This window comes from Oryzias latipes, chromosome 21 (assembly GCF_053564925.1).
Source record: "Oryzias latipes strain Hd-rR chromosome 21, Olatipes_Hd-rR_3.1".
NCBI lineage: Eukaryota > Metazoa > Chordata > Actinopteri > Beloniformes > Adrianichthyidae > Oryzias > Oryzias latipes.
Genome location: NC_136257.1, coordinates 32865271 through 32890232, shown reverse-complemented (window position 1 = coordinate 32890232; position 24962 = coordinate 32865271). Strand labels below are relative to the sequence as shown.

The window sequence follows — 24962 nt, the reverse complement described above, 5'->3', positions numbered from 1 at the left end:
CCCAGGAAGCCGGCTTTGTTGGTTCTCTTCTCATGACATTATAAAGGACAGGAAACCTTAGGGTGTAAATGTCTTTACACACAGTATATATGTATACATATACGTATAATTAAAAATGTATTTTAACTTAGCATATACATAAAACATATAAAATCCATGAAGAGCATCATCAATCTCCTCCTGAAGTGAGCAGCTGCCTGCACTAACATCATTTGGGTCCTGATTAAGAAGCATTTTAAGTCACTTGTGTGCATTTGCTTTCAGTTTTCCTCTTGAATTCCTGCATCACACACCCTGCAGACAACTGTAAGCTGTTTGCTTTTGTTCTTCTGCTTTCGTTAACTTCACGTCCGCACATGTGAGCGCACGCTTTCTCTGTGAGAGGTCTCTCCTCATCCCGTAATCACAGCTGACCGCTCTGTGAAGGGAAGGCAAAACTTCTGCTTTGTTTGAAACGCACAGCAATTTCTTTTTAGTCATTTGTAGGAATCAGTGCAGACACTGGTGTTCGCCTACAGTTGAAAGTTGGAACAAAAATGTATATTTCCATGTGTCGCACAGCCTGTTTGATGGTATCCCCCTCCCTCACCACTGCCAAAGCCATGGGAATCGGTTTCATGTTACAAATATGCTTCGCACGCAACCTTGTCATTACAAAGGCTGAAGAAATACCTGAGTGCGTGACACTGTAAAACCAGGAAGAAATGGGTAAATGCTTTCAGCAAGCAAACATCCGAGTGGGAGGGGGAAAACGAAAATGATAAAGTAAACTTGGAGGACTTTGTCATGATCAGAGTGAGTGGGTTCTCAGTAAGTCCTGTTGAGTTGAAACAATAAAGCACAGAAACACACTGAATGCCAGAAGTTCCTAAAGAAATCCTCCGGGGAACCTCTGCTGGTTCCGCGGTTGTGTAACCGCTTGACTCAAAGTGCAGCCTGCACTTCCTGTGGAGTCAGGAAACCCTCCCTCGCATGCACGCACATAAAGCCGCCTCCCCGACAGGCACCTCCAGCTCTCCACAAGTCAATTTGGAGTGCAGGAAAGGAGGAGGCGATGGGTGTCAGAGGGTGGTTTCCCACAGCAGGGCTGCTGGCTTGGCTGTGCTGCCTCAGTCTGGGGCCCGTTCAGGGGGGGAAGGTGCTGGTCATGCCTGTGGATGGAAGTCACTGGCTCAGCATGAAGATTCTGGTGAAGGAGCTCAGTCGCAGAGGCCATGAGGTCACAGTTCTGGTGCCTGAAAGCAGCCTGCTGATCAAAGGCTCGAAGGACTACAAGACGGAGGTCCACAAAGTTCCCTTCACCCAGGAGGAACTGAATGGAAAGTTTGACAAACTCAGGGAGTCGGTGTTCGTCAAGACCCCAGAGTTTACAGATATGTTTGTCAATGTGCAGCGTTTGGTGGAGTTTACCACCCTGCAGGTGAAAGGTTGTGAGAGTCTGCTGGACAGCGAGGATCTGATGGAGAGGCTGAGAGGAGAAGGATTCGATGCCATGCTGACCGACCCCTTCCTTCCCTGCGGCTCCATCCTGGCTAAGATGTTTTCCATTCCAGCTGTTTATTTTCTGCGCGGGCTTCCATGTGAGCTGGATTACAAGGCCAACCAGTGTCCCTCTCCGCCTTCTTTTGTTCCCGTGTTTTACTCCGGGAGCACAGACAAAATGAACTTCCTGCAGAGAGTGAAGAACTTCTTCATGTACAACGTGCAGTCCTACGTCTGCACGGTGCTTTACCAGCACTTTGACGATCTGGTTAGCAGGCGCATCGAAAGTGGCATGTCCTACAAAGATCTCCTGAGCCACGGGGCGATCTGGCTCTTCAGATATGATTTCACTTTTGAATGGCCCAGACCCCTCATGCCAAACATGGTGTTGATTGGTGGAATCAACTGTGCCAAGAAAGCCCCTCTCCCAACCGTGAGTACTCCACTACATTTAGGAGCAAGTGAGCATGCAGCCCTACTTAAATTGAAGGTTCAAAGACTCAAAAGCGTAATCCCTTTAACATGTTTCACTTTAAAAGTCTAATTTCATTCTGTAGTACTTGCTGAGGGCAAAAATGACATTCACTAAACCGATACTTGCAAATGCATCAGTGGAACTGGTTTCTCTGCTTCTGAGGATGACGCAATGTGGATTTATAGATTGTGGTAGAGTAGTTAAGATCTGATGGCCCCGGTCAACAGAGCTCAGCAGAAACAACAGCCTGTTGATCCAATCACAATGACATTGTGCTTCAGATTGGAAAAAACAGATATCTGTGGCACAGTGTTAGTGAAATTGATGCCTTTTTGTATCCATGAATAGGTTTTTGTCTGTATTAACAGTGATTTTGAAGAAAAAAAAGATGCTGTGTTGTTCATGTGGTGACTGTTCGGCCTCATCCTCCTCCCTGCAGGACCTGCAGGAGTTTGTGGACGGCTCAGGAGACGACGGCTTCATCGTCTTCACGCTGGGCTCAATGGTGTCCACAATGCCTGCGGAGAAGGCCAAACAGTTCTTCGATGCATTCCGCCAGATCCCCCAGAGGGTAAATATGAGCCGATTCATTCGCCGCACATTCCTCAGCTAACCTTTACCCCAACTACCCATGACATTTCTCATGTAAAAGACCACTGCGCTATAGAAACACGACACATTAACCAGAGGTGTCCACCTTCTGAGTGCATGTATGTGAAAGGTCTGATCAGAATTGTTGGCTGGACTTTGCTCTTGGTCTTTCGGTAAATGTGCAAAACCTCTGAGCGTCTGCATGTGCTCAAAACGCCGTGGTGTGGTTTGTGTTTCAGGTTTTGTGGAGATACACAGGAGAGCTGCCCGAAGATATGCCCAAAAATGTTAAAGTTATGAGTTGGCTACCTCAGAATGACCTTTTAGGTAAGGAGAAAAATTCATCAGCATAGACTGTTTTTTGCAGGATTGCCCAGCTGCTGTTGTCCAGATCTTCTTGCTGCTGATCACCTGGATCAGGTGTGTTCAGGCAATCAGAATGAAATCTGAGTCGGCCAATCAGCAGAAAGCAGAGAGAACTATAAAGCAGACAAGGTGGAAGATCTCAACGGCCAATGTCCTACTAACCTGCGGTTGCAGCTTCTTGTTGGCAAAACACACCTGATCCAGGGGGTATTCCAGAAAGCAGGTTTTGCTAGTTACCATGTTAAGTTAGCGGATAACCTCAGTTTTCGGTTCCAAAAACAGAGATATGTTTCAGGGTTTGTCAAGTTGCCATAGCAACTAATGCTCTGAACATAACCTGGTCTGGAGCAGGTTTAGTTGAAGGTTAGTTTGTTTTCAGAGAGCTGAAGTCAGCTTAAAAATAACACACAGTTATCAGACAGTTATTTTCCTTTAATTCAAATTAATTTAATTAAGTAGGTGTAACTTTGGTGCTGCTGTTAGATTGGCACCGCAAAGGATTCTGGGATATCATTCCCTTTGCCTGTCTGGACGGATTTGGGTTTAAGTGTGGGTATTTGACCAAATGTGTTTAGTTGTTTAGCTGTTTTACTGTGTTTCGCGGCAAGTGGCTCAGCCGGTAGATCAGGTCGTCCAACAACTGAAGGGTAGGTGGTTAGATCCCCGCTCTCCCCACCCAGCTGCCCCCCCCCCGAACGCGGCTAGTCTGCAGTTCACCACTCCTCCCAGGGGATGGGTCAAAATGCGGAGAAGAATTTCAACATTGTGGGATAAATAAAATATCAATTATTATTATTATTTTACCCTATTATGTTTAATTCTATCTGCACCATGAGGGAGAAGATGATGAGATTATTCAGCAGCACTAGTGCTGAGCAATGTGACAAGATCTGAAGTTAAAGTCGGAGTCACATTAAATGAATCTGTGCTTCAGATTGCAAAACCACATTCATTTTAATATTATAAAAATGAGAATATCTCCTGCCTCAAACTTAGACATGAGAGCTCAAGAAGTACAATCAATTAAGATGAAAAAACATTTAATAAATTGGAGTAATATGACATTTAGTTAGATAAATTTGTAAATTTGGGTTGTGAAAACAATTACTGAGTTGGATAGACGTAAGAAATTAGGTTGAATAAATTTGACTCTCTCTCTCTCTCTATATATATATATATAAATTTATAGAGTAATTGAGTTAAATTGTGTGTCACATTGAAAAATGAAATGAGATAGAAACTCGTGCGTTTACTTTCTGTTCTTTGTTTCCAAGCAGAAACTCTTTATTTTGCTGATGATGCAGCCATATTACTATTTTGATGGTTTTATAATCTTCATACGCCGTCATTAAAATCTCAGACTCCGTCTCACTGAAGTATAGAGCTCTCTTTTTTTCTCCACGCGTTTCCATGGTGACTCCGGAAATCAGCGATCCATTGAGAATGTCTTTGTGTACCTGCTGTGCACGTGCGTTAACCCAGGGTTACCAAGTCGAGTGTAATTACACTAACTCATATCCGGTCTTTTGGAACCAACATACCCAGAGTAAGCAAGTTCAGGCGGATTTCAGCCAGAGTTCAGGGTTACAGTCAGGGTAGTTTAAACATGCTTTCTGGAATACCCCCCAGGCAATCTGCAGCAGATGAGACAAGGTTTCTGAAAAAAAGCAAACAGAATTTAGCAACATTTTTAAATTTCACATTAAAAACTTTACTGCTTATCCACTTTGGATTTGTCTTGGTTTTGGACGTCTTCCAGTCTTTTGCTTTTTGTAAGAAATTTTTATAATTGTGTAGAAGTGTAGATTTTAGTTATAGATGCAATGTTTTCCATCACTTTTGAAACGTAATCATTTAGTTTAAGTTGAGTTGAACGGGAGGTGTATTGCACGTTAAACAATTAATGCTGGAATAGATTATATTGATAACCAATAATAATCAAATCAAACTTTATTTGGATAGCAATTTTTTCAGTTCGCGCTACTCATAGTGCTTTACATAAAAACATAGTCAAATTTTAAAAACAAAAGACAAGACATTAAACAAATATTTAGTCTAAAACCCATACAATGACCCCCCCCCCACACACACACATAAACACACCCATACACACCATAAGATGTTTGACTAAACTGATGCAATACAAATCTGGCTTTGCACTGAAGTGGGGAAACAATATTTTGGGGACTTGTCCACATCAGTGACCCCCCCACTCAAGTCCACATAATACGTGAATAACTTATTGATTATAACTTGTTCTGCGTTTGTGAGGTGTTGGAAGAGTTGTCGTGTTTTAGCTGTTCACGCGTTTTCCGAGTCAGCTGTCATTTTTCTGATCAATCTCATACCAGGTTAGCGCTCTTGCCTCACAGCCTGAAGGCCCCCAGTTTAAGTACCGTACCGGCTGGGGGACCTGAACCAGAACACCAGTGGGGAACCTTTCTGTGTAAGGTTTGCATGTTCTCCCCGTGGCCCTGCGACAGACCGGCGACCTGTCCAGGATGTCCCCAGAGCTGGCAGGATGGACTCCGGCAGCCCCGTGACCCTTAAAGGGACAAAACTGGTTTAGAAGATGGATTCTCAGACCACATGTACACACCATTTTTGCAACAACAACCCATTGATGCAAATGGCACAAAAATAAGAACAAAACTAATAGTTTGGAAATAAAAGCTCCTAAATGTTCTTTTTTAAAATATGTCATAAAATTAATAATAATTAATAATTAAATTAACCAAAATGACGGTGGTGAGATGTGCTGTAGGTCAGACAGAGGAGTTCAAGGTGGAGGTGGGACTACACCAAGGATCAGCTTTGAGTCCTTTTTTGTTTGCTATGCTGATGGACAGGCTGACAGACGAGGTAAGACAGGAATCTCCCTGGACAATGATGTTTGCGGATGACATTGTAATTTGCAGTGAGAGTAGAGAGCAGGTGGAGGAACAGCTAGAGAGGTGGAGGTTTGCTCTGGAAAGAAGAGGCATGAAGGTCAGTCGTAGTAAGACAGAATACATGTGTCTGAACGAGAGGGATCAAGGTAGAAGCGTTAGGTTACAGGGGGCTGAGGTGAAGAAGGTGCAGGAGTTTAAGTACTTGGGGTCAACAGTTCAGTGTGATGGGGATTGTGGAAAAGAGGTGAAGAGGCGAGTGCAGGCAGGTTGGAGCGGGTGGAGGAAAGTGTCAGGAGTGTTGTGTGACAGAAGAGTGCCAGCAAGACTCAAAGGAAAGGTGTACAAGACAGTGGTGAGACCAGCTCTGCTCTATGGGTTAGAGACGGTAGCAGTGAGACAGAGACAAGAGGCTGAGATGGAGGTAGCAGAGATGAAGATGTTGAGGTTCTCCTTAGGAGTGACCAGGTTAGACAGGATAAGGAACGAGTACATCAGAGGGACGGCTCATGTTGCCTGTGTTAGCGACAAAGTCAGAGAAGCCAGACTGAGATGGTTTGGACATGTTCAGAGGAGGGATAGTGGATATATTGGTAGAAGGATGTTGGAGATGGAGCTGCCTGGCCGGAGGGCAAGAGGACGGCCAAAGAGGAGATATATGGATGTCTTAACAGAGGACATGAAGTTGGCTAATGTTAGGATAGAAGATGTTCATGATAGAGTGAGGTGGAAAAGGATGATTCGCTGTGGCGACCCCTGATGGGAAAAGCCGAAAGAGAAAGAAGAAATTAACCAAAATGAAAGCCCATTTTCATCCACATACCATATTATTTCTTTCTCCAATGAGGTGGATTACCAAAACGCTCCACAGATCTGCTCAAGGTCCGGCCCTTCTTTCACATTTTAGAATCCTTTGTGGCCCACGGGTCAAAATGTTTGCCCACCCCTGGACTAAAGCATGTCAATTCATAGCCCAGAATCCTCACCAAAAAAATAGCAATTTAGTTAATTTAGAGTTTCGATTGGCTTTTTTTCCCCTGATAAAATGTCTACAAATTGAGAAGAAACTCTATAAACTGTTGCTGCTTTCTTTTTGTTTTTCAGCCCATCCCAAAATCAAAGTCTTCATAACTCATGGAGGCACCCATGGAATCTATGAGGGCATCTGCAACGGGGTGCCCATGTTGATGTTTCCTCTTTTCGGGGACCAGGGGGATAACGTGCATCGGTTGGTGGCTCGCGGGGTTGCAGAGAAGCTCAGCATGTTGGACGTGACGACTGAAACTCTACTGGCTGCACTGAAGAAACTCATTTATGACAAAAGGTGACCATGTGACAGCTGAAGAACATTTAAGTCCTGGATTTTAAAAGAAGAAGAAGAAGAAAACAATGTTTACAAACGCATCGTATATTATTCTGTTTTTAATTTTAGGTGTGATGTTATCAAGATGCCAAACTATTCTTAGCATTTTATTATGACACTTTGGGTTTGTTGAGGAATTCTGACGTCAAGCCGGTTTCTGCATCACAGAGTTTACAAACTTCTTAAGTGTGGGGACCTTTTTCTTTGGACTGAACCCAGCATGGCATGACATATATGTAGAAGAGGTGAAAGGATAACGACCAGAGCACCTTAAGTAATTTTGCTCCTCTGTGATTGACATCATTATAGAGGCCATCTGTGTGAGATGGAACGCTTGACTGAACTGTCAGAAAGCTTAAACAAACCCAAGAATGCCTGAAAAGAAAGTGGCTGGTGTTGGACGGCTCTTCCACACATGGAGCCCCACCAATTAAGCTTACGTTTTCACTATGTCGACTAATTCTTTTGACAAAGTTCTTTTGCTTTTCCCTCAGCTACAAAGAGCGGATGGCGACTCTGTCCTCCATCCACTTAGACCGGCCCATTGAGCCGCTGGAACTGGCGACTTTCTGGACCGAGTTTGTCATGAGACACAAAGGAGCCACACATCTACGGGTGGCTGCACATGACCTGAACTGGTTTCAGTACCACAGCCTGGACGTCATCGGCGTCCTCGCCATCGTCGTCATCACCGTGCTGTGGGTGACTCTGAAATGCTGCTCGTTCGGCGTTCGCAAGTGTTGTGGACGCCGAAGCTCAAAGAAGAAGTCTGAGTGAGGAAACGGTTCAAACGCCACTGTGAAGTTTCATTGAGGTGCACTGTTTGTGTGTGAACGTGTGTGTACAAAGTGTAAGACATCCATAAGCAATGATTTCCTAAACCCCTCTTTGAAATAATAAAAAGAAAAAAACAGTTTTTTCTCCAATTACATTTTTTGACTAAACTTTTTTGATCTCTCGGGATATAGCTGGGTCTTTCCACGGTGTGATGCATACAAATTCAAATTCAGCTTTGTTTAAACAGGACTTATCCTGCACATCAATATGGCGGCTGAGAGGTGCAAGACACGCTTACGTTTAAGATAAAACAACAACAAATCCCTGTACAAATGACCAAATACTGAAACACAACAACGAAAGCGGAGACTCGGCTTCTTACAGAAAGGGACGTCATATAAAAGCAATCGTGTAGGATTTTTTAGATTTATTTAGTACTGTTTTCTTTATGTGGACATTATAAATACATGAAATGTCTCAAAAACACTTTCAAAAAATCCCATTGCTACAGTAAAAATGACTAAATGTTTTGCAAGGTAAAGTTTTTGCTTCACTCCCGGTTTTAAGGGTATTCCCTTTCCGTTAGCAGCTGCTCGCTGGCGTTCATTTTTTTCTCCATCTTCTGCTGTTGTGTTTTGCATTTGCCAGCCTGCTCAAACATTTCCACAGAGGGGGAAGCCCTCACATCCTCAGGCTGGCCGTTCCACAGAAATATTGGCCTCGCCGTAGGATTTTGCTCTGACAAAATACATACACAACAATCATAACATTCCTCTCACTTCTCAGGGAGTCATGATCTTTCAGTCAAAAAACAAAGATTTGCTGCATCTTCATCATCAAAACAAGGTTTTTTATTGAAGAGTTTGAATCTTTTTTTCCACATTTTGACTCCTCGGTCCGCCAGTCCGCCAGCGATGGCGCTCCTCCAACCACGGCGTGAATGAACGGCGCTGAAGTGTCTTCGCTCTGATGGGGTTTATGATCTTTGATCGTTGGATGAGAGAGCTCCACAGTTTCCCTCACGAGACCTCGCTGATGGACAACGCAATGATGTCATGTGGTCAAACATACTCATGACTGGAAAAAAAAAAGAAAACAAACTTGAAATGTTGGGTTAGGATTGGAATATTTAGCAGAAAACACATAAAAATGTATTATAGACGTTACCAAACAGCCTGTAAACAGACAGATGTCCCTCAGCTGTAAATTTCAATATTCACCTGAAAATACCAGGATTTACAAAGTAATTACAATTTAAAAGCAACAGATTTATTATATACTTTAAATGTTTTACTATTTTTAACTAATAGATTTTCCTTTTGATGGTTTTATGGCTTTATTCTTGTATTGATTTATTGTGTGTGTTGAATGCAAACAGCTGGCCGCTTTTTAATTTCCTTTGGGATTATAAAGCTCCTTCTTATTGTTTTGACCAAATATGTTTAAGAAGTTTCTATATTTTTATTTGCATTTTTTATACCCTTACTTACTTACTCAGAGGACTATCTTTGACTTCTACGTGAGTAGCGGTAATATCGGTAATAGTACTTTTTGGATGCTCTTTCCATGAGGAATTTCCAGACCAGCTGAGTGACAAAACCTTCCTGGTTGGTCTTTGATTTTCATTTGATTTGATTTGAAATGGTTTATTTTAATCAATCAAGGCAAGAATAATGCACAAAACAATGCAATCAGCATTCATATATTTCTACAAAGACTTATCAAACTAATTATTATTATTATTCATGAAATCTCCTGCTTGTCCTCATGAAAGAGACATCTGGATGACATTCTCATGTCAAACAAGCTTCTGTCAGGTCTTGACAGGGATTTTTTTTTTTATTTGTCCTGTCCAACAGCTGGGCAGGCAGATGAGAGCTGAGGGCCTCTTGTGTTGGACATATTTTACTTTAACAACAGGGGTTATTAATCTTCATACAAACCAAAGGTATGTCTGAATAAACCCCTTTTGTAATTGAGGCCAAACTTTATTAATTTCAATCAGGTTTGAAAATCTTTGGTGTTGGACCGGACGGAAAAGGAAAGAATGGAAGAAGAGAGAGGGATGTTAGAGGGAGAGGGGGGGGGGGGGGGGGTAAGAGGGTGATAATAGGAGGGGGGGGGGTAAGACCATGAAGCAGCATAAAGCAAGTTTACTGGTTGTTTATCATTACGGTAAGGTTCAAATGTAGTACAAACAGGGCGGGGCCTGTCCACACACACACTCAAATGTTATCAACACACTTGCTAGCTGCAAAAATGTCCACATGTCAACATGTACACAAAACAGATAGTGTTCACACACGCATACCTATGCCTTAAAACCAACTAGTGTGAAATATTTCATTCATTCTATCACGCAAACTATTAGTGCAAAGGTGAGCTAACACCTTTGCTCAGGTGAGGTTTTATGTTCTTCTAAAATGGATGGAGGAATGTGTAAAGAAGGAAGGAGAGTGCCCAGCCATCCCCACACCAAGACCCTCGCCACAGCAGCAGCGGCCGCCGGAACCCCCCCAACGCCACACGGGAACCGGCAGGGAACAACCGCCCCCCGGGCGACCAAATCCGCCACCCAGACCAGGGCCAGCAGGACCGCCGCGAGGCCCCCAGAGCCAGAGAGCAGGGAGACATGGGGGGAAAGAGAGGGCCGCCCCAGCCCAACCAGGAGAGCGCCCCCGCCCAGGAGGGGGGCACCCCGGGGAAAAAGGGGGCCCACAAGGGGTGTTGTAAAAATGGCCTGACCAGGCTCGGCCACAGTTGGAAATTTGGCGTGGCACAGCGATCAGGGGCAATGACCAGAACCCACCCCCCAGGGGCACGAACACCCCCGGCTCAGGTGTAATGTGAACCCCCTCCCCGCATGGAGAGAGCACCGCCGGGCCCAGGAAACCGGCACCCAAGGGACACGGCCGCCGTTGTTAAGGGCCCCGTACCCCCCACCAGGGAAGGGGTAGGGGACAGATGGTCCTAGGTCCCACCTTCCTTGCAAAATGTGTGTGCGTGTGTTTGAGAGGGTGTGTGTGTGCATGTGTGTGTGTTTATGTTGGGATGTATATATTGAGGGGGGAGGGGTGTGTGTACTAAGGGGGGTGCAGTTAAAATTGGCGGGTAGGGCACTAAGGAGACATCTCCTAATTACTCACAGTTATGTCCCCTCACCCTCCCCACCAAGGGGCCCTAAATGTCTAAGGTGCGGTTAAAATTGGCGGGTAGGGTGCCAGGAGGACATCTGCTGCTTGCTGGCAGTGATGTCCAAGCACCCCCCCTACCAAGGGCCCTACATGTCTAAGGTGCAAATAAAACGGAAAGAGGGGGGACCCACTCCATACGGCAACCATGGTAGGAGGGCCACTGCCAAGTATCCCACCCCAAGGCGCATCGCAGGCTAAACCCCCCCCCCCCTTCACCCTAATATGAGGTTATATGAGGAAGGGGGTAAGTTGGGGACAGCTGGTAGACTGTCCCCCGGTGGTCAAAATGTAATAGGGGCCAGGTCCATCCAGCCCAGGGGCCCCATCCCCGGAGGCGCAGACACCCCAGGCCCAGCACCACCCACCCCACACAGAGAGAGAGGAGCCAGAAAGCGCCCCCCCCCCCCCCCCCCCCCCCCCCCGGAGCAAGTCCAGGCCCCCACCCCCAAACGCCGGCCCTAGAAAAGCTCTGGTCAGGCCTCGACGGGACCGAGGCAGCCAACCGGCCGGGGCAACCGGGGATTGCCTCAGCGGAGACCCCGACCCGTCAACCCCCCATGTCCCGTAACAATAGTGAGCTCCCCCTCCCCCACAGAACGCCCCCCACAAGACACGACCGACAAGCCCCCCCACCCCCACCCCAGACCCCGCAGCCAAAGCGGATGACACACCCAGAGCGACCGGGGGTCCCAAGAGGGCCGTCCCGTCCCAGAGCCAGGGAAGGGCTGATCCCAGCCCCAGGTGTAGATGGGCCCATCCAGTGCCGCTGCCCCCCCCCCCCCCCCCCGAGCAGGGCCCCCCGCCAACCCCCCCCAGCACAGGCAAACGGACAACCCCCCCAAGCCAAGCCAGACCACCACTCCACCCACCCCACCCCCACCACCACGCACCCCCACACCCCAGCCCAGAGGACCACGCAGCGCCCAAGCCCCCCCACCCAGGCACCGGACCCGACCCCTCGACCAACGGGGCCCCCACCACCCCCCGCCAGGCACCAGAGGCCCCGACCCCCACCCCGAACCACGGCAGAAGGGCAAGGAGCAGCGACGACCAGGCCCCCCCACCCCCTAAGTCAGCTATGGGAGACCAGAGAGACTGAATTCTTTCAAAGTTACTTGAACTTTGGGCTGACATTTTTTCCAGGTTGATGTGATCAAGCAGCAGATTTCTGTGTTGACTTATATTTATATTTTTCTTGTTTTTCCAATTTATTAAAATAATTTTTTAGCAATACAAAGAGTTATGAAAATGATAGAGCCTAATCCTCCTTCTACATCGATGGCACTCATGTCACCAAGCACACAAAGTGACGGTGAAGCTGTGATTGAAACCTTAAGCCAGACTGATAGATCGACACATACCTGCTGCCAGAGAGCCTGGACAGGCGTGCAGAACCATAGTTCATGCATGTAACTGTCAGGTAGATTACTGTCACAGTGCTGACAAATGTCTGAGTTACTGAGACCCATCTTGAACATCCTCTGTCCAGTATAGTAAATTCTGTGAAGAGTTTTGAGATGGATTAGCTGCAGATTTGGACTTTTTGTCAGTTTAAAGGTGTTTTGACAAAGTTCTGACCAGAAACTTTCATCTGTGCTGATGCTCAAATCCAATTTATTATCTAAATTACATAAAAGTTTGTATATTTTGGAGAGAGTTTTATTCATTGAGAAATTAGTCAGAGTGGTAACTACATCTGGTAGCTTAAAATCGTTGTCTCTGTATTTAAACTTTTTAGTAATAATTGATTTAAGTTGCTGATATTCCAAGAAGTTATATATTCCATGTTTGTCTTGAAGTTCCTGGGGAGTTATGAATCTTCTATCAATAGTTACGTGCTCTAGTTGTTTTATGCCCCCTGCTTGCCAAGCTGGGAAGTGAATCGTTTTTTTGTTTATAAGGATGTCTGGGTTGTTCCAGATGGGTTTCATTTTGCATGGTTGAATTGATGATTTTGATATTTTGAGAAAGTCCCACCAGGCTGTTAAAGTGGTGTTTATATTAATACTTTGAAAACAATCCTGTTTTTTAACCGCTTGGCTAATAAATGGTAGATCTGACAGGTTGATCTTTCCACATAACGCCTGTTCCAAGTCTAACCATGAGTTGGTTTCTGGATTATTTTTTAACCATTTTAAGATGTATTGTAATCTATTTGCAAGAAAGTATTTGTGGAAGTTAGGTAATTCTAATCCTCCACAGCTTTTTGTAGATTTTAAAGTTTTTAGACTAATTCTTGCAGGTTTATTGCTCCATAGAAAGCTTGATATGGATGAGTCTAATGTTTTGAACCATTTTAATGGCGGTTGTGTGGGAATCATTGAGAAGAGATAATTAACTTTGGGTAAGATTTTCATTTTAACCGTGGCTACCTTGCCCATAAGGGACAGAGGCAGGTTGGTCCAGCGTGTTAGATCGTCCTGTATGTTTTTCAGTAATGGGGTGTAGTTTAGCTGCACCAGTTCTGATAGTTTGGGGGAAAAATTGATACCTAGGTATTTAATATTTCCTGATTTGACTGGTATTGTGAGTCTTTGTTCCGCATTCCTGTTGAGTGGTAATAAAACAGACTTATTCCAATTAATGGAATTCATTAATGATTGTTGCTGTTTCATTTACAGAGTGTAAATTACTTAAAAACAGTAATATGTCATCTGCATAGAGACTAATTTTATGATGGCTGTGTTTGGTTTTAATTCCTTTAATACTCTCATTCTGTCTTATTGCTGCAGCTAGAGGCTCGATAAATATAGCAAAAAGAGAAGGAGAGAGTGGGCAACCCTGTCTGGTTCCTCTTCCAAGAAAAAACCTGTTGGAAGTCTGTTTATTAGTTCTAACTGATGCATTGGGGTTGTGATATAATATTTTGATCCATTTGATGAATGATTCTCCAAAACCAAACTTATGGAGGGCAGCAATAAGGAACTTCCAATTTACTCTATCAAAGGCTTTTTCAGCATCCAGCGATAGTATAGTCATTTCCTGGTTTTTAATGGTGGCAAAGTTTATGATATTAACGAGTCTTCGGAGATTGTCATCCGAGTGTATGCCTTTGATGAATCCAGTTTGGTCGAAGTGAATTATGTGAGGAGTGATTATTTCTATTCTCTGTGCTAGTGCTTTGCAGATAATTTTTACATCTGCATTGATTAGAGAAATGGGGCGATAGCTTGAAGGACTAGTGGGATCTTTGTCTGGTTTTAGAAGAAGGATTATGTTGGCTGAGTTCATGTTAGGTGGTAGTGATTGACTTTCATTGATAAATGTGACTGTTTTATAAAACGTTGGTGCCAGCTGTTCCCAGAATTCTTTATAAAACTCAGCAGGAAAGCCGTCAGACCCTGGTGCTTTACCATTAGGCATAAGTAACAGAGCTTCATGAAGTTCAGACAGCGAGAGCGGAGAGTCTAAGTTTGTGATTTGATCCTCATTTAACCTGGGTAGGTTTACATTATTAAGAAATGAGTCAATACTTTGCTCTGACGGATTGATCTGTGATGTGTACAAGCAATAGTCCTTATTCTGAGCTTCTGTCACATCTACTTCTAGGGGGGCGGGGGTCAGCCTCAGAGGGAGACACCCCCCCCCCCCCTCCAGCACAGGACTCTCACTTCCCTCTTTGTTTTCCAGGCTGTTCCAAAGCGAGACGGACACATTACTGCTGACGCAGCACCAGACTGTCAGTTCATTTCATGCTCCATATTTTCCTGGCTTGTAAACGAAACACAAAGATGACTTGGACTCCCTCACTCCCTCATCCAGAAAGGATTTTCAGAACAGTTGCTCTGCAAATTCAGTCACAAAATTAATGTTTGGCAACAGAAATAAGGAAAATACAATTTACAATGTAAAAGGCTTTAAGATGTTGATGTTCTGCCATTTAAAAAAACGGATGAAACTTCAATGAAACGTTGAAAAGTTCAAGGATTCTGTTTTATTTCAGCAGTTTTAGTTAGTTCATTTACAGAAGATTATGCCCTTAACCACATTCTGTTCTGCAGACACACCTGGTTTAATTTTCCTCCTGAGGTAGATAAGAGGCGATGAAACGTGACCTGCTGAACACATGTTCCTGTTCCTCAGAAACTTTGGCTTCTACTTTGGCGAATACAGTTACTGCACCCAGTAAGATGCATATTTACACGTGTTTTCTGGCTGAGATAAAAAAAAAAAAGATTTTTTGCATGCAAATGTATCTACATCAATACCATAAATTAAAATCCTCTAAATGAAAGTGGCTGTCAGATAACTCAATGGTAGGAGTGTTATATGACATTTTCCTGGAAAACTGAAGGTGGGTCTGGGTTGTACAAGAAAGAAAGCTTCTTTTTTTTTTAAAGATAACAGCAGATAAAGGCGAAAGGTCATGGAAGAAAGTTGTAGTCTGGACACATTTCTCACATTTATCCAGGTTTCTTACAATCAGAGGGCGATGTGCTCTAACAATGGCAGTGGCTGGGTTTGATTTGAGCCCCTGACCAATGGATGGGAGCTCTACCATTGGCTTACCCCGTCCCTGAATGTCACCTGTTGAAACGAGGTTGTATTTTTTGTACTATAATGCTTTTCACATGCAGGGCGTTGTTTTAGAGCGCCGCCTGGTGACATCAAAAGGTCATCAAACATCCAGTGAGAGCTCTCATTCTTGCACTAAGATTGGAAAAAATCTGAGTTCACTTCTCACCTAAACGTTGCAAATGTGTGGCAGAGAGCATCGCGTGGTTCTGAGGTGTGAGCCAAGGTGTGAAAAATGCAAATGCAACCAAACTTCAGTTTTCAAAAATGTTTGAACCTTCAACTAAGAAAAGACCCCTAAAATGAAATTCCTCCTCCAACAGACTTGATTAAGTTCATTAACTTCACAAACCAAAAGGTCAGGGATGGTCTCTGCGTTGTCCCACCCTTGGAGCTGCGTGAGCATCTCAGACATCTGCCCACCAGGGTTGAACGTCGGGTAGAAAAGGAGGTGGAGGGGAAATCCACGCCAGAGTCTAAGCAATCAGAATGAAAGGCGCATGCAGCTTTCTGTGCGTCCTCCTGATGGTCTCCACCGCCGGTAAGATCAGGACAGAAGCCACTGGCTCAGACTTTTAAAGGACCTGCACTTGGATTGAACCCAAAACAGACACAAAACATAGGTTTAAAGTATTTTGTTTCTTCTGAAAAGGGGCTTCAGAGGGTGGCATTTTTGGTGGCAGGGTGGCAAAGCCGCATTCCAGGCCGTACATGGCGTCCCTGCAGTTTCAGGGACAGCATTCCTGTGGTGGGATCCTCATTCGAGACGACTACGTCTTGACTTCAGCGCACTGCAAAAAGTAAGTGTCTAAAGTTCATAAAACCTTTAAGACTTCCTCATTTCAGCAACTCGATTGGTGGTAAAATCAAAAAATGGTTTAGATGATAAACTGCACCTGTAAAATGGATGTAGAGGAGGATGCTTTTTGCTTTTTCTATGACTGGATCATCAGTCGAATCTAAAGCCATGGACAGAAGAAGCATAAACTGATAAACAGATGTCCTTTTTCAGTGATGTTCAGCCTATGACAGTGGTCCTCGGAGCCCATGACATCTCCAAAAAAGAGAAAACCCAACAACATTTCAAAGTACAGAAGTACAACCAACATCCAGATTATAAATGTGAACAAGCAAATGACATCATGCTGATTAAGGTAAGAACCAAGTTAGTTTGTGGGCCTTGGTTTAATCCTTTTTGTCAGGTTTCAAAATAAGAGAAGCTTTACTTTGTCAGAAAAAGTTTAGGTAGAAACTTAACAGGAAGTCACACAGGAAGTCAAGCGTTTCATCAAAAACAACCATAACGACAACTTCTACGATATAACCAGTTATCTTTCACAGCTGGAAACCAAAGCTAAACTCAATAAATACGTCAAACCCATCGAACTGTCCAAGAAAAACGGGGACATTCGGGCCAACATCAAATGTGCCGTTGCTGGTTGGGGCAAAACTGCAGTGGATAAACCGGCTTCAAATGTCCTGAAGGAGGCCACAGAGGAAACCCAGTTCAAAGCAGAGTGCAACAACATTTGGAAAGAACATTTTAATTCTACACAAATGATCTGCACCAAGTTCAGCAGGAAGACGGGAGGAATCTGCCAGGTAATCAAATGAGAAGTCCTGTTTCTGTAGATGCAGCACATGTTGGAGTTTGAAATACGGCTTCTTTTTTTTTAGGGCGATTCTGGTGGACCACTGATCTGCAACACCAAACCTCTGGGTCTAGCTGCTTTCACCAAGCAAGACAACTGCAATGATCCAAAGTTTCCGCACGTCTTCATCAAGATAAACTTTTATCTTCCCTGGATTAAGAAAATCATGACGGAATAAAGAAATGCTGAGTGAAACTCCTTCACATGATGATCAAATGTGAAACCCTGAGGTGGACTTAAGGCCTAAGAAGCCTCAGGGCTTCCTTTAAATAAAAACTGTTGGCATCTGTGTGCAGCTTTTGGTTTCTAAATTCACATGCTTGGCTCTGTAAAGTCCTTTTCTTTGTGTTTTTAATATTTAATTCAAAAGAAAGCAGTGCTGGACTTCAAACATGGTACAGAAAGCTCTTCAGCATTATTTCAATACATGGGGAGAAAGCACAACATTTAAATGATAATAATGATAATAAAAGACAAAATAATACAGTTAAAGGAAGCTGTATACAATTAGAAGAACGAGAAGGAGTTCAAATGATTAAAAAAAACAATAACTTAAAAAGCAGCTGGTGGAGATTTGAAAAGAGAAGGATGTTTTATCTTGAAAGAATTATCTCAGATATTTTAGTAAATTTTACAAATTGAGAGCAGATAGTTTTCCATTTTGATAGAGTGGTCAGAAGACTGAAAGTCAGAATTATATAAGAAGCAGTGAGTTCAGTATTAACCCTTGTGCTATCCTAGGCACTCTTTGAATGATTCAGTTTACATTCAGTTTCTCCGGCGTTGTGATTTGTTTTTATTTCTTTACACCTTAGTTTCATTTTTTTACCCTTGTGCTATCTTAGATGACCCCCCCCCCCCCCTTCCATTGACGTGTTCTCCCTACCATGACAAAGGTGGATAAATGTGGAAAGATTTCATGTAATCCATGGACACCAGTGAAGATCACAAATTATTGAAGAAAAAAGGTTCAGAGCTCTGTCTAGTGGGTCTAGATGACCCAACTCCCAATGTTAAAGTGCCTAGGATAGAACAAGGGTTAAAACGTGAATATCTGACTGCTGTGGGATTTTTACTGGAAGCATTCCTGCAATAACCTTTGACACCTTCACAGTATTTTGGGTCAGAGTACACACAGGAAGAGTCTGCTGAATGTGTGCAAAACAACTTTCACATTTCTCGGCCAAACCACAAACCACTAAAAAACCTGAACCTGCAGCACAGAGAAAGATGAGGCCCTAACCATCCAGCCTGGACGGATGCCGCTCCACCACAAGCTCATATTCATAGACAGACTCTGTTCAAATTGTTTTGTTGTTTTTCTGAAATTTGTCTTGTTTTATAAAGAAGAAAACAGAATTGTCTCTTTGTCAGCAACTGAGCTTTTTACACATCAAGCAATTGTTGACGTTTGGCAAGCCTTCCCTCACCCAACACCTCAGATTCCTCTGAGCTGAGGCCAAATTAGAAAACTGCCTGAAGCTCTAAAGCTTCAGAATTTTTTACATTATGATTGAGTTACCACATTTTAGGAGATGCAGAAAGGTTCTAAACCAACCAAAAACTGAAATTGGGTTTTGCAAAAATTCATAAATACAAAGAATACAAAGAACCGCAGCACCAGAGGGTCTTGTGCAGCTACAAAGTTTGATGTTTGAAAAAGAAAGCAGTCAGAATGAGGGGAAACCGGAAGGAAGAACCAGACGTGTTCAGAGTAAGATGTGGTTTGCATTTAAAAACAACAGACTTTATTATACATAGGAGCGATTTAGAGAACAAACAGGGAAGAACGTGGCACCGAACGTTCAGCTGAATGTGTGAAAAATCAAAACGCCAACACATTTTGTCGTCTTCTTCGGAACTGACAAAGGGAAAGTCCTTTTGGGCAGATGTCAGAGATGTTTAGGCAGAACCACCTCCTCGTATTTGAAGAAAACTGCTATAGTCACAGAAGTGTCAAACTGTCATTTGCTCTGATGTGTTGAACCATTGTGAAGATGTCCATCAGTAAAACAAGGAGCCTTGAAGGCCCCCTTGTGGTCATTAAAACATCGAGAAAAGTCATTTGTACGTTGAAAAAGCTTAAAAAACATCAAACTTTACGATATACTCAAACTTTTCTTTCTGGATGGGGCATCACAGAGGCTAGGATTGGGTTTTTAATTAAACATTTCTACAGAAAGACTTAAAGAAATGAAGTTCATTTGTCATCTTAAAACATTACATGTGGAGGTTTTGTTATGTGGACAGTTTAAAAGAACTTTTAGAAAAAAAAATTCAGCAGAAGTCGGCCTCTGAGAGTGAAAACTCAGCAATTAATCCAAGAACCCAGTGGCGGTTTTTGATATGGGCGATGTGGGCGGTCGCCCAGGGCGGCACTTCATGGGGGGCGGCATTTGCCGTACCAGAGGCGTTACACATAATGTGCTACTTACTATATTCAAAGAGGAAGCTTGGAGCTTTTAATTTGAAATTGCTTCAGCAGCCGACACTGAATTCTTTTCAGTGTGACACATCAGACTGTTAAGAATGTCTTCCTCCTATTTGCTCTTCACACTTATGGTGCAAAAAAAAAAAAAAAAAATAATAAAAAAAGAATACCTCAGAGTGAAACAACGTAAAACAGGCACATGAAAAGGAATTAGGCAGAACAAACATCCGTGCTCAACCCAATTTTGAAAAAAGCAGGCAATGGAGATTATTTCCCAGAATTCTTTGCTCCGACACAGCAGACCCGATGCGCACGTGACCACCGCCCTCTGCTGCAAGACGCTTGCGGCCACACCTCTTTGCGGTAGTCTTTGGAACATAAGTCAAAAAACTCGAGAGGGGAGCGCAACTCGCCGGTGGCTGGCTGAATCACACTAACAGGTGATCTTTTTCTATCTGACAATCAACTCTGAGCCGCAGCTGCGCCTCCCGTCATAGAGACGGAGCCGTCGAGTTTTTTTGGAGGATTTCTACTGTTGGTGTTGCACAAATTTAGGGAAATGCCAAATATTTTTGGAGTAATCCCACTGATGAGTTCTAAGATTTAGTCTTTAATGTTTTATAAGACCTAAACATATTAATCACAATAAGTTTTATTTTTTAGATCTAATCCCTCTGATATGTTTCACAAAGACACACACAGGACGTCACACATTAAGAAATTATTGCTAAAAATGAAGCAGGAGTCCAGCTCTAAAAAAATGCTCTAAAAAATGATGAAAGAGCAAAAAAAATGGAATTATTTGATATATAATTTCTTATTAATATTTCCAGGCTTTCTTTGCTTTGTTCTGCAGCATGTCATATTTGTATAATTTTGACAGAATATATTTATATGGAGAACAAAATATTACAAGTTATTTAAGGTTTAACTTGTGTTCCTGTTTTTATTCATATTTATGTTCAAAAAGTTCAGTTTAAAAGGTTTAAAAGTTTAGCTTTAGTGTGTTCAGTAAACATTTATCTTCTTCGGCCCAAAACCTTAAGCGTGTTTTTAACTTAGGCCCCTGTGTGACTGAGTTTGACCCCCCTGTAATACGAGTCTAGACAATTCATGCATTTTTTGTGTAAAATGGCTAAATAGAAGATAGGGAACACAGCAGGATGTTGTCAAATTTTGTATGTGTGTGTGTGTGTGTGGGGGGGGGGGGGCTGGTGGGGTTACTTGCCCAGGGAGTAAGTTAGTGTAGAACCGCCACTGCAAGAACCCAATCTATGTCAAAAAGTAGATTTGAAAAACTAGCTAAAAATGTGCAAAAGTGGAAATTTGATTGCTGTTTACAATCAAACGTGACCGTTTTTATGGAGATTTTGGTGCATCTGCAACCCCAAACCTTTGGGTCAAACTGCTTTCATCAAAAAATAAAATAAAAAAATAAATGCTGCAATAATGCAAGTTTGTGCATGTCTTAACTGAGAATAACATTTTAACTCTCCTGCTTTAGGGAATTTATGATATAAGATGGAAATAGCAAAGTTTTTCCTGCCTTTGGTTTAAAATAAAGATACAGATGTTCTTTTTTGAAATTCTAAAGTAGGTCACAGGCTGCTGAGGTGTTGTTTTTTTCCTTTTTTAAATGTATTTATGGCTCACAAATGCAAAGATCAAACACTAAAAATGCTCTTTTCATTACTTTTCAACAAAATGCAAACAGAAATCAACATTTAGTCTGTAGAACCTGCAATTTGAGGCAACATGTTGATTATTTTTAAGAGTTATAAAACACCAAGTGTATCTTTTTTCATGCTAAAATGAAAGTGGAATCGTCCGAGTTTGAAGGATCATCTTTCAGGATTCACCTTGATGCATCTGCAGAGTTCACATCTCAGATGAATGGGGGGAAAAGTTTAGCTTTCATGGAAAGTAAACTAAATGTTTATGTTGAGTACATAAAAAGTAAAAAAAACAAAAAAACATAATGATTTCCAAACCCAGTAATTCTTATTATGAGACAAAACTTTGGTTGATGCTTACTTTGCTGTTCATTCTGAATGCCAAAAGGTTAAACAAAATAAAATAAAGATAGGCTAGGATTTTTATATTGAAACACTCACACCAAACCTAAAATATAACTGCATCAGTAAAAGACTAAACCTATAGACAGATCAGCTGTTGTGCAAATTCAGCTGAGATCAGCTTTGCAAAACAGACTTTCATGAGCTAAGCAGTGATGCATTTGGATGTTGCCGAATCTTAGGAGCAGAAATAGTAAACACTGAGTATGTGTTAAGGTAAGTAAAGGTGAGTAAAGGTGTGTAATGGTGTGTAATGGTGTGTAAAGGTGCGTAAAGGTGCTGTGTGTTGTTTTGGATGATTCAGAAAAGGGGCGGAGCAGGGAGCTTTGGACCCGCCCAGCGCATTTTTTACATCACAAATACGCTACGATCTTTTCCATTTTTTTCGTCTGTTCCACATTCAGAACAATTTGAAGAAATCCTGAGAAATTTAACGTTAAAAAATCCTAAATGTCATTGGAGAGGGACTTTCTACAAGCGACGAGGAAACATCAGCTCAACGCCCTTTGGTGACGGCCCTTCAACCCCTCCTGTCATGGCTGAGCCGCCTCTCTCTCTGCTGTCTGTTCCCGCCAGTTGCTTCTCCTTTCACGCGTGTCTCGCTCTGCTTTAGCGCCCCACGCTCATCACCTGCTGCCGCAGCGTAAAGCGACGGTGGACTTTCCTCCAGCTTGTCAATTCTCGTGTCCCTTCTGAACTTTGACCTGCTTTCAGCTCTGACCTCTGAGTTTAGGCCCACGCCTTGACCTGTTTTGTTTGCATTTTTGGATTTGGACTCTGCCCGTTGAACTGGAGTTGGATGCTGATTATAATTCTGTTTGGACCATTTTTTTCTTTACGTTTTAAATCAAGAAGTGCTTGCTATAAAATCGTCTTTGCTTCAGAGGTTTGTAACAACTCATGTCCTCCAACTTTTCTGGTTGCAAATGTTCAGCCATTTAAGATGCTTGCAAAGATTCAAAAGAACATTGGCTTTAACCACGACCACAACCCTCACCCCGGCCTAATGACGTGCGAATCGTCACTTCCTATATTGAAAGAGAAGAGCGTGGTGACTTTTGTCTGTGCTTGAGCATCTCTGACATTCGTCCACAGATTGTAATCAGATGAAAGCTGAGTAAAGGTTGAGAGGAGGCCAGGAAGTCGATTCTCCTGTCCTTCTGCCACGATGATGCAAGGCAGCAGCTTTCTTCACATGCTCTCGCTGGTCTCCATGGCTGGTGAGATCAAGACAACAACCAGTTTTCTGTCAGATCCTTTTCTTTGTCATTGCTTAAAGATGATGTGTTTTCTTTTTCTGCACACATTTCCAGAGAACTTCTTACCGGTTGGGGCTTCAGAGGGCGGCATTGTTGGCGGCAGGGTTGCAGAGCCGCACTCCCGACCGTTCATGGCGTCTCTGCAGTTTCAGGGACAGCATGTCTGCGGCGGGATCCTCGTTAGAGACGATTACATTCTAACTGCAGCGCACTGCAAAAAGTGAGCTGACTATTATCATCATCCCTCAGCTAAAAATCATTCAAGTTTCTGTGAAACGTCCCTAATTTAGAACTAACTTTGTGTCATAACCCTGACATTCTTGATGGCTTTGTGCTGTGCTCATTTTAAAATAGATCAAATTTTTTTTTTTTTACTAGCAAAAGTCAGCCTCTGATGGCGGTCCTGGGAGCGCATGACGTCTCCAAACCAGAGAAAACTCAGCAACGTCTGAAGGTGGAGAAGTACAGAAAACATGAGGATTTTACAGGAGGATTTGAAAACGACATCATGTTGATGAAGGTAAGAACTCAAAAATGAGTTATTTATTAGTATGGACTGATAGTGAAAATGTCAAGATCATAAAAAAACAACTTTCATAAAAGCTACAATAAAAAAGAAAGCATTTATAAATGCAAAGAACCCAAATCACAAACTTAAACTCATAAATGCGTCCAAACCAGCACCTTAGAGAATGCAGTGCTATATGTTAGTGAAGGCTAAAATAATTTATTCTCTGAGGCATCGAGACATTGTATAATTAAGTCGTTTTGATGATTATTTTTGTGAAGTTTTTCTGATTTTTTTTTTTTTTTTTAAATAAGAGCAGCTTTACTTTCTCAGAAAAAGTTCAGGTAGAAACTTAACAGGAAGTCAAGCCTTTCATCAGAAAAAACAAAACCAAACGACAACTTCTCTGATTTCCAGTTTAATCGTGTTTTTTTACAGCTGGAAACCAAAGCTAAACTCAACAAATACGTCAAACCCATTCACCTGCCAAAGCAAAACGGGGACATTCGGGCCCGCATTAAATGTGCCGTTGCTGGCTGGGGCAAAACTGCAGTGGATGGACCGGGTTCAAATGTCCTGAGGGAGGCCACAGAGGAAACCCAGTTCAAAGCAGAGTGCAACAACATTTGGAAAGAACATTTTAATTCTACACAAATGATCTGCACCAAGTTCACCAAGAAGACGGGAGGAATCTGCCAGGTAATCGGATACTTCTGTTCATGGATTCTGCATGTAATGGTTTCTACTGGAGAGTGACATTTGACTGGTTTTAGGGGGATTCTGGTGGGCCGCTGATCTGCAACAACAAACTTCTGGGTCTAACTGCTTTTACTCAAGAAAACAGCTGCGATAATCCAAAGTTTCCACACGTCTTCATGAAGATCGGCTCCTTTCTGCCCTGGATTCAGGATGTTCTAAAGAAACACTGAGTGAAGTTTCTTCATGAGGGTTACTTTCCTTCCAACGTGTGACGGCTGAAGGATTCATTCAGGATTAGAAATTTTTAATTTACATTCAATGTGCTAAATGAGTTTTCTATTCCATCTCAGTTTCAGTAGTTATAAAAGATTACCTCCTAATGTAAACAATCACAAAACCCGGTTGAAACAGTTTGAGTCTATTCACAACCAAATCCAGAGAAACTACCCCCCACCCTCACTGGCTACATGCCCCTGAGGGGCGTGACGTTATACTAATTTAGCTTGCCTCTATGATTTAAAAAGCATAAGAGTCAGAAGAAGTGATGCATTTTTCTGTTTGATTTCCATCTGAATTTGTTGTCTTTCGCCGCTGAAACTCAAAGCCAAACTCAATCAGTAAGTCCAGCCCCTCATTCCCGCCAACATCAGACATTCTGTTGCTGGTTAGAACCTGAAAAGTTCTGAC

General features: G+C 42.8%; 3 protein-coding genes across 3 annotated transcripts; all 3 read left to right on the top strand.

The window, feature by feature from the left end:
- The first annotated feature begins 960 nt into the window (after positions 1-960).
- LOC100125517 (UDP-glucuronosyltransferase) lies at positions 961-8096 on the top strand. Its single transcript, XM_004086921.5, has 5 exons — positions 961-1915; positions 2397-2528; positions 2788-2875; positions 6907-7126; positions 7660-8096. Exons 1-5 carry the CDS (start codon positions 1055-1057, stop codon positions 7940-7942), a joined length of 1584 nt encoding a protein of 527 aa, XP_004086969.1. The 5' UTR covers positions 961-1054; the 3' UTR covers positions 7943-8096.
- Positions 8097-16056: 7960 nt separating this feature from the next.
- On the top strand, positions 16057-17590 carry LOC101158094 (granzyme E). The gene is made up of 5 exons (XM_004086941.5): positions 16057-16192; positions 16304-16451; positions 16664-16805; positions 16993-17253; positions 17329-17590. The coding sequence occupies exons 1-5, from the start codon at positions 16141-16143 to the stop codon at positions 17479-17481; spliced, it is 756 nt and encodes a 251-aa protein (XP_004086989.3). The 5' UTR covers positions 16057-16140; the 3' UTR covers positions 17482-17590.
- A 2463-nt stretch (positions 17591-20053) lies between these two features.
- On the top strand, positions 20054-24648 carry LOC101157849 (granzyme E-like). The gene is made up of 6 exons (XM_023950984.2): positions 20054-20174; positions 22905-23029; positions 23123-23288; positions 23447-23588; positions 24015-24275; positions 24350-24648. The coding sequence occupies exons 2-6, from the start codon at positions 22978-22980 to the stop codon at positions 24503-24505; spliced, it is 777 nt and encodes a 258-aa protein (XP_023806752.1). The 5' UTR covers positions 20054-20174; positions 22905-22977; the 3' UTR covers positions 24506-24648.
- Positions 24649-24962: the final 314 nt, after the last annotated feature.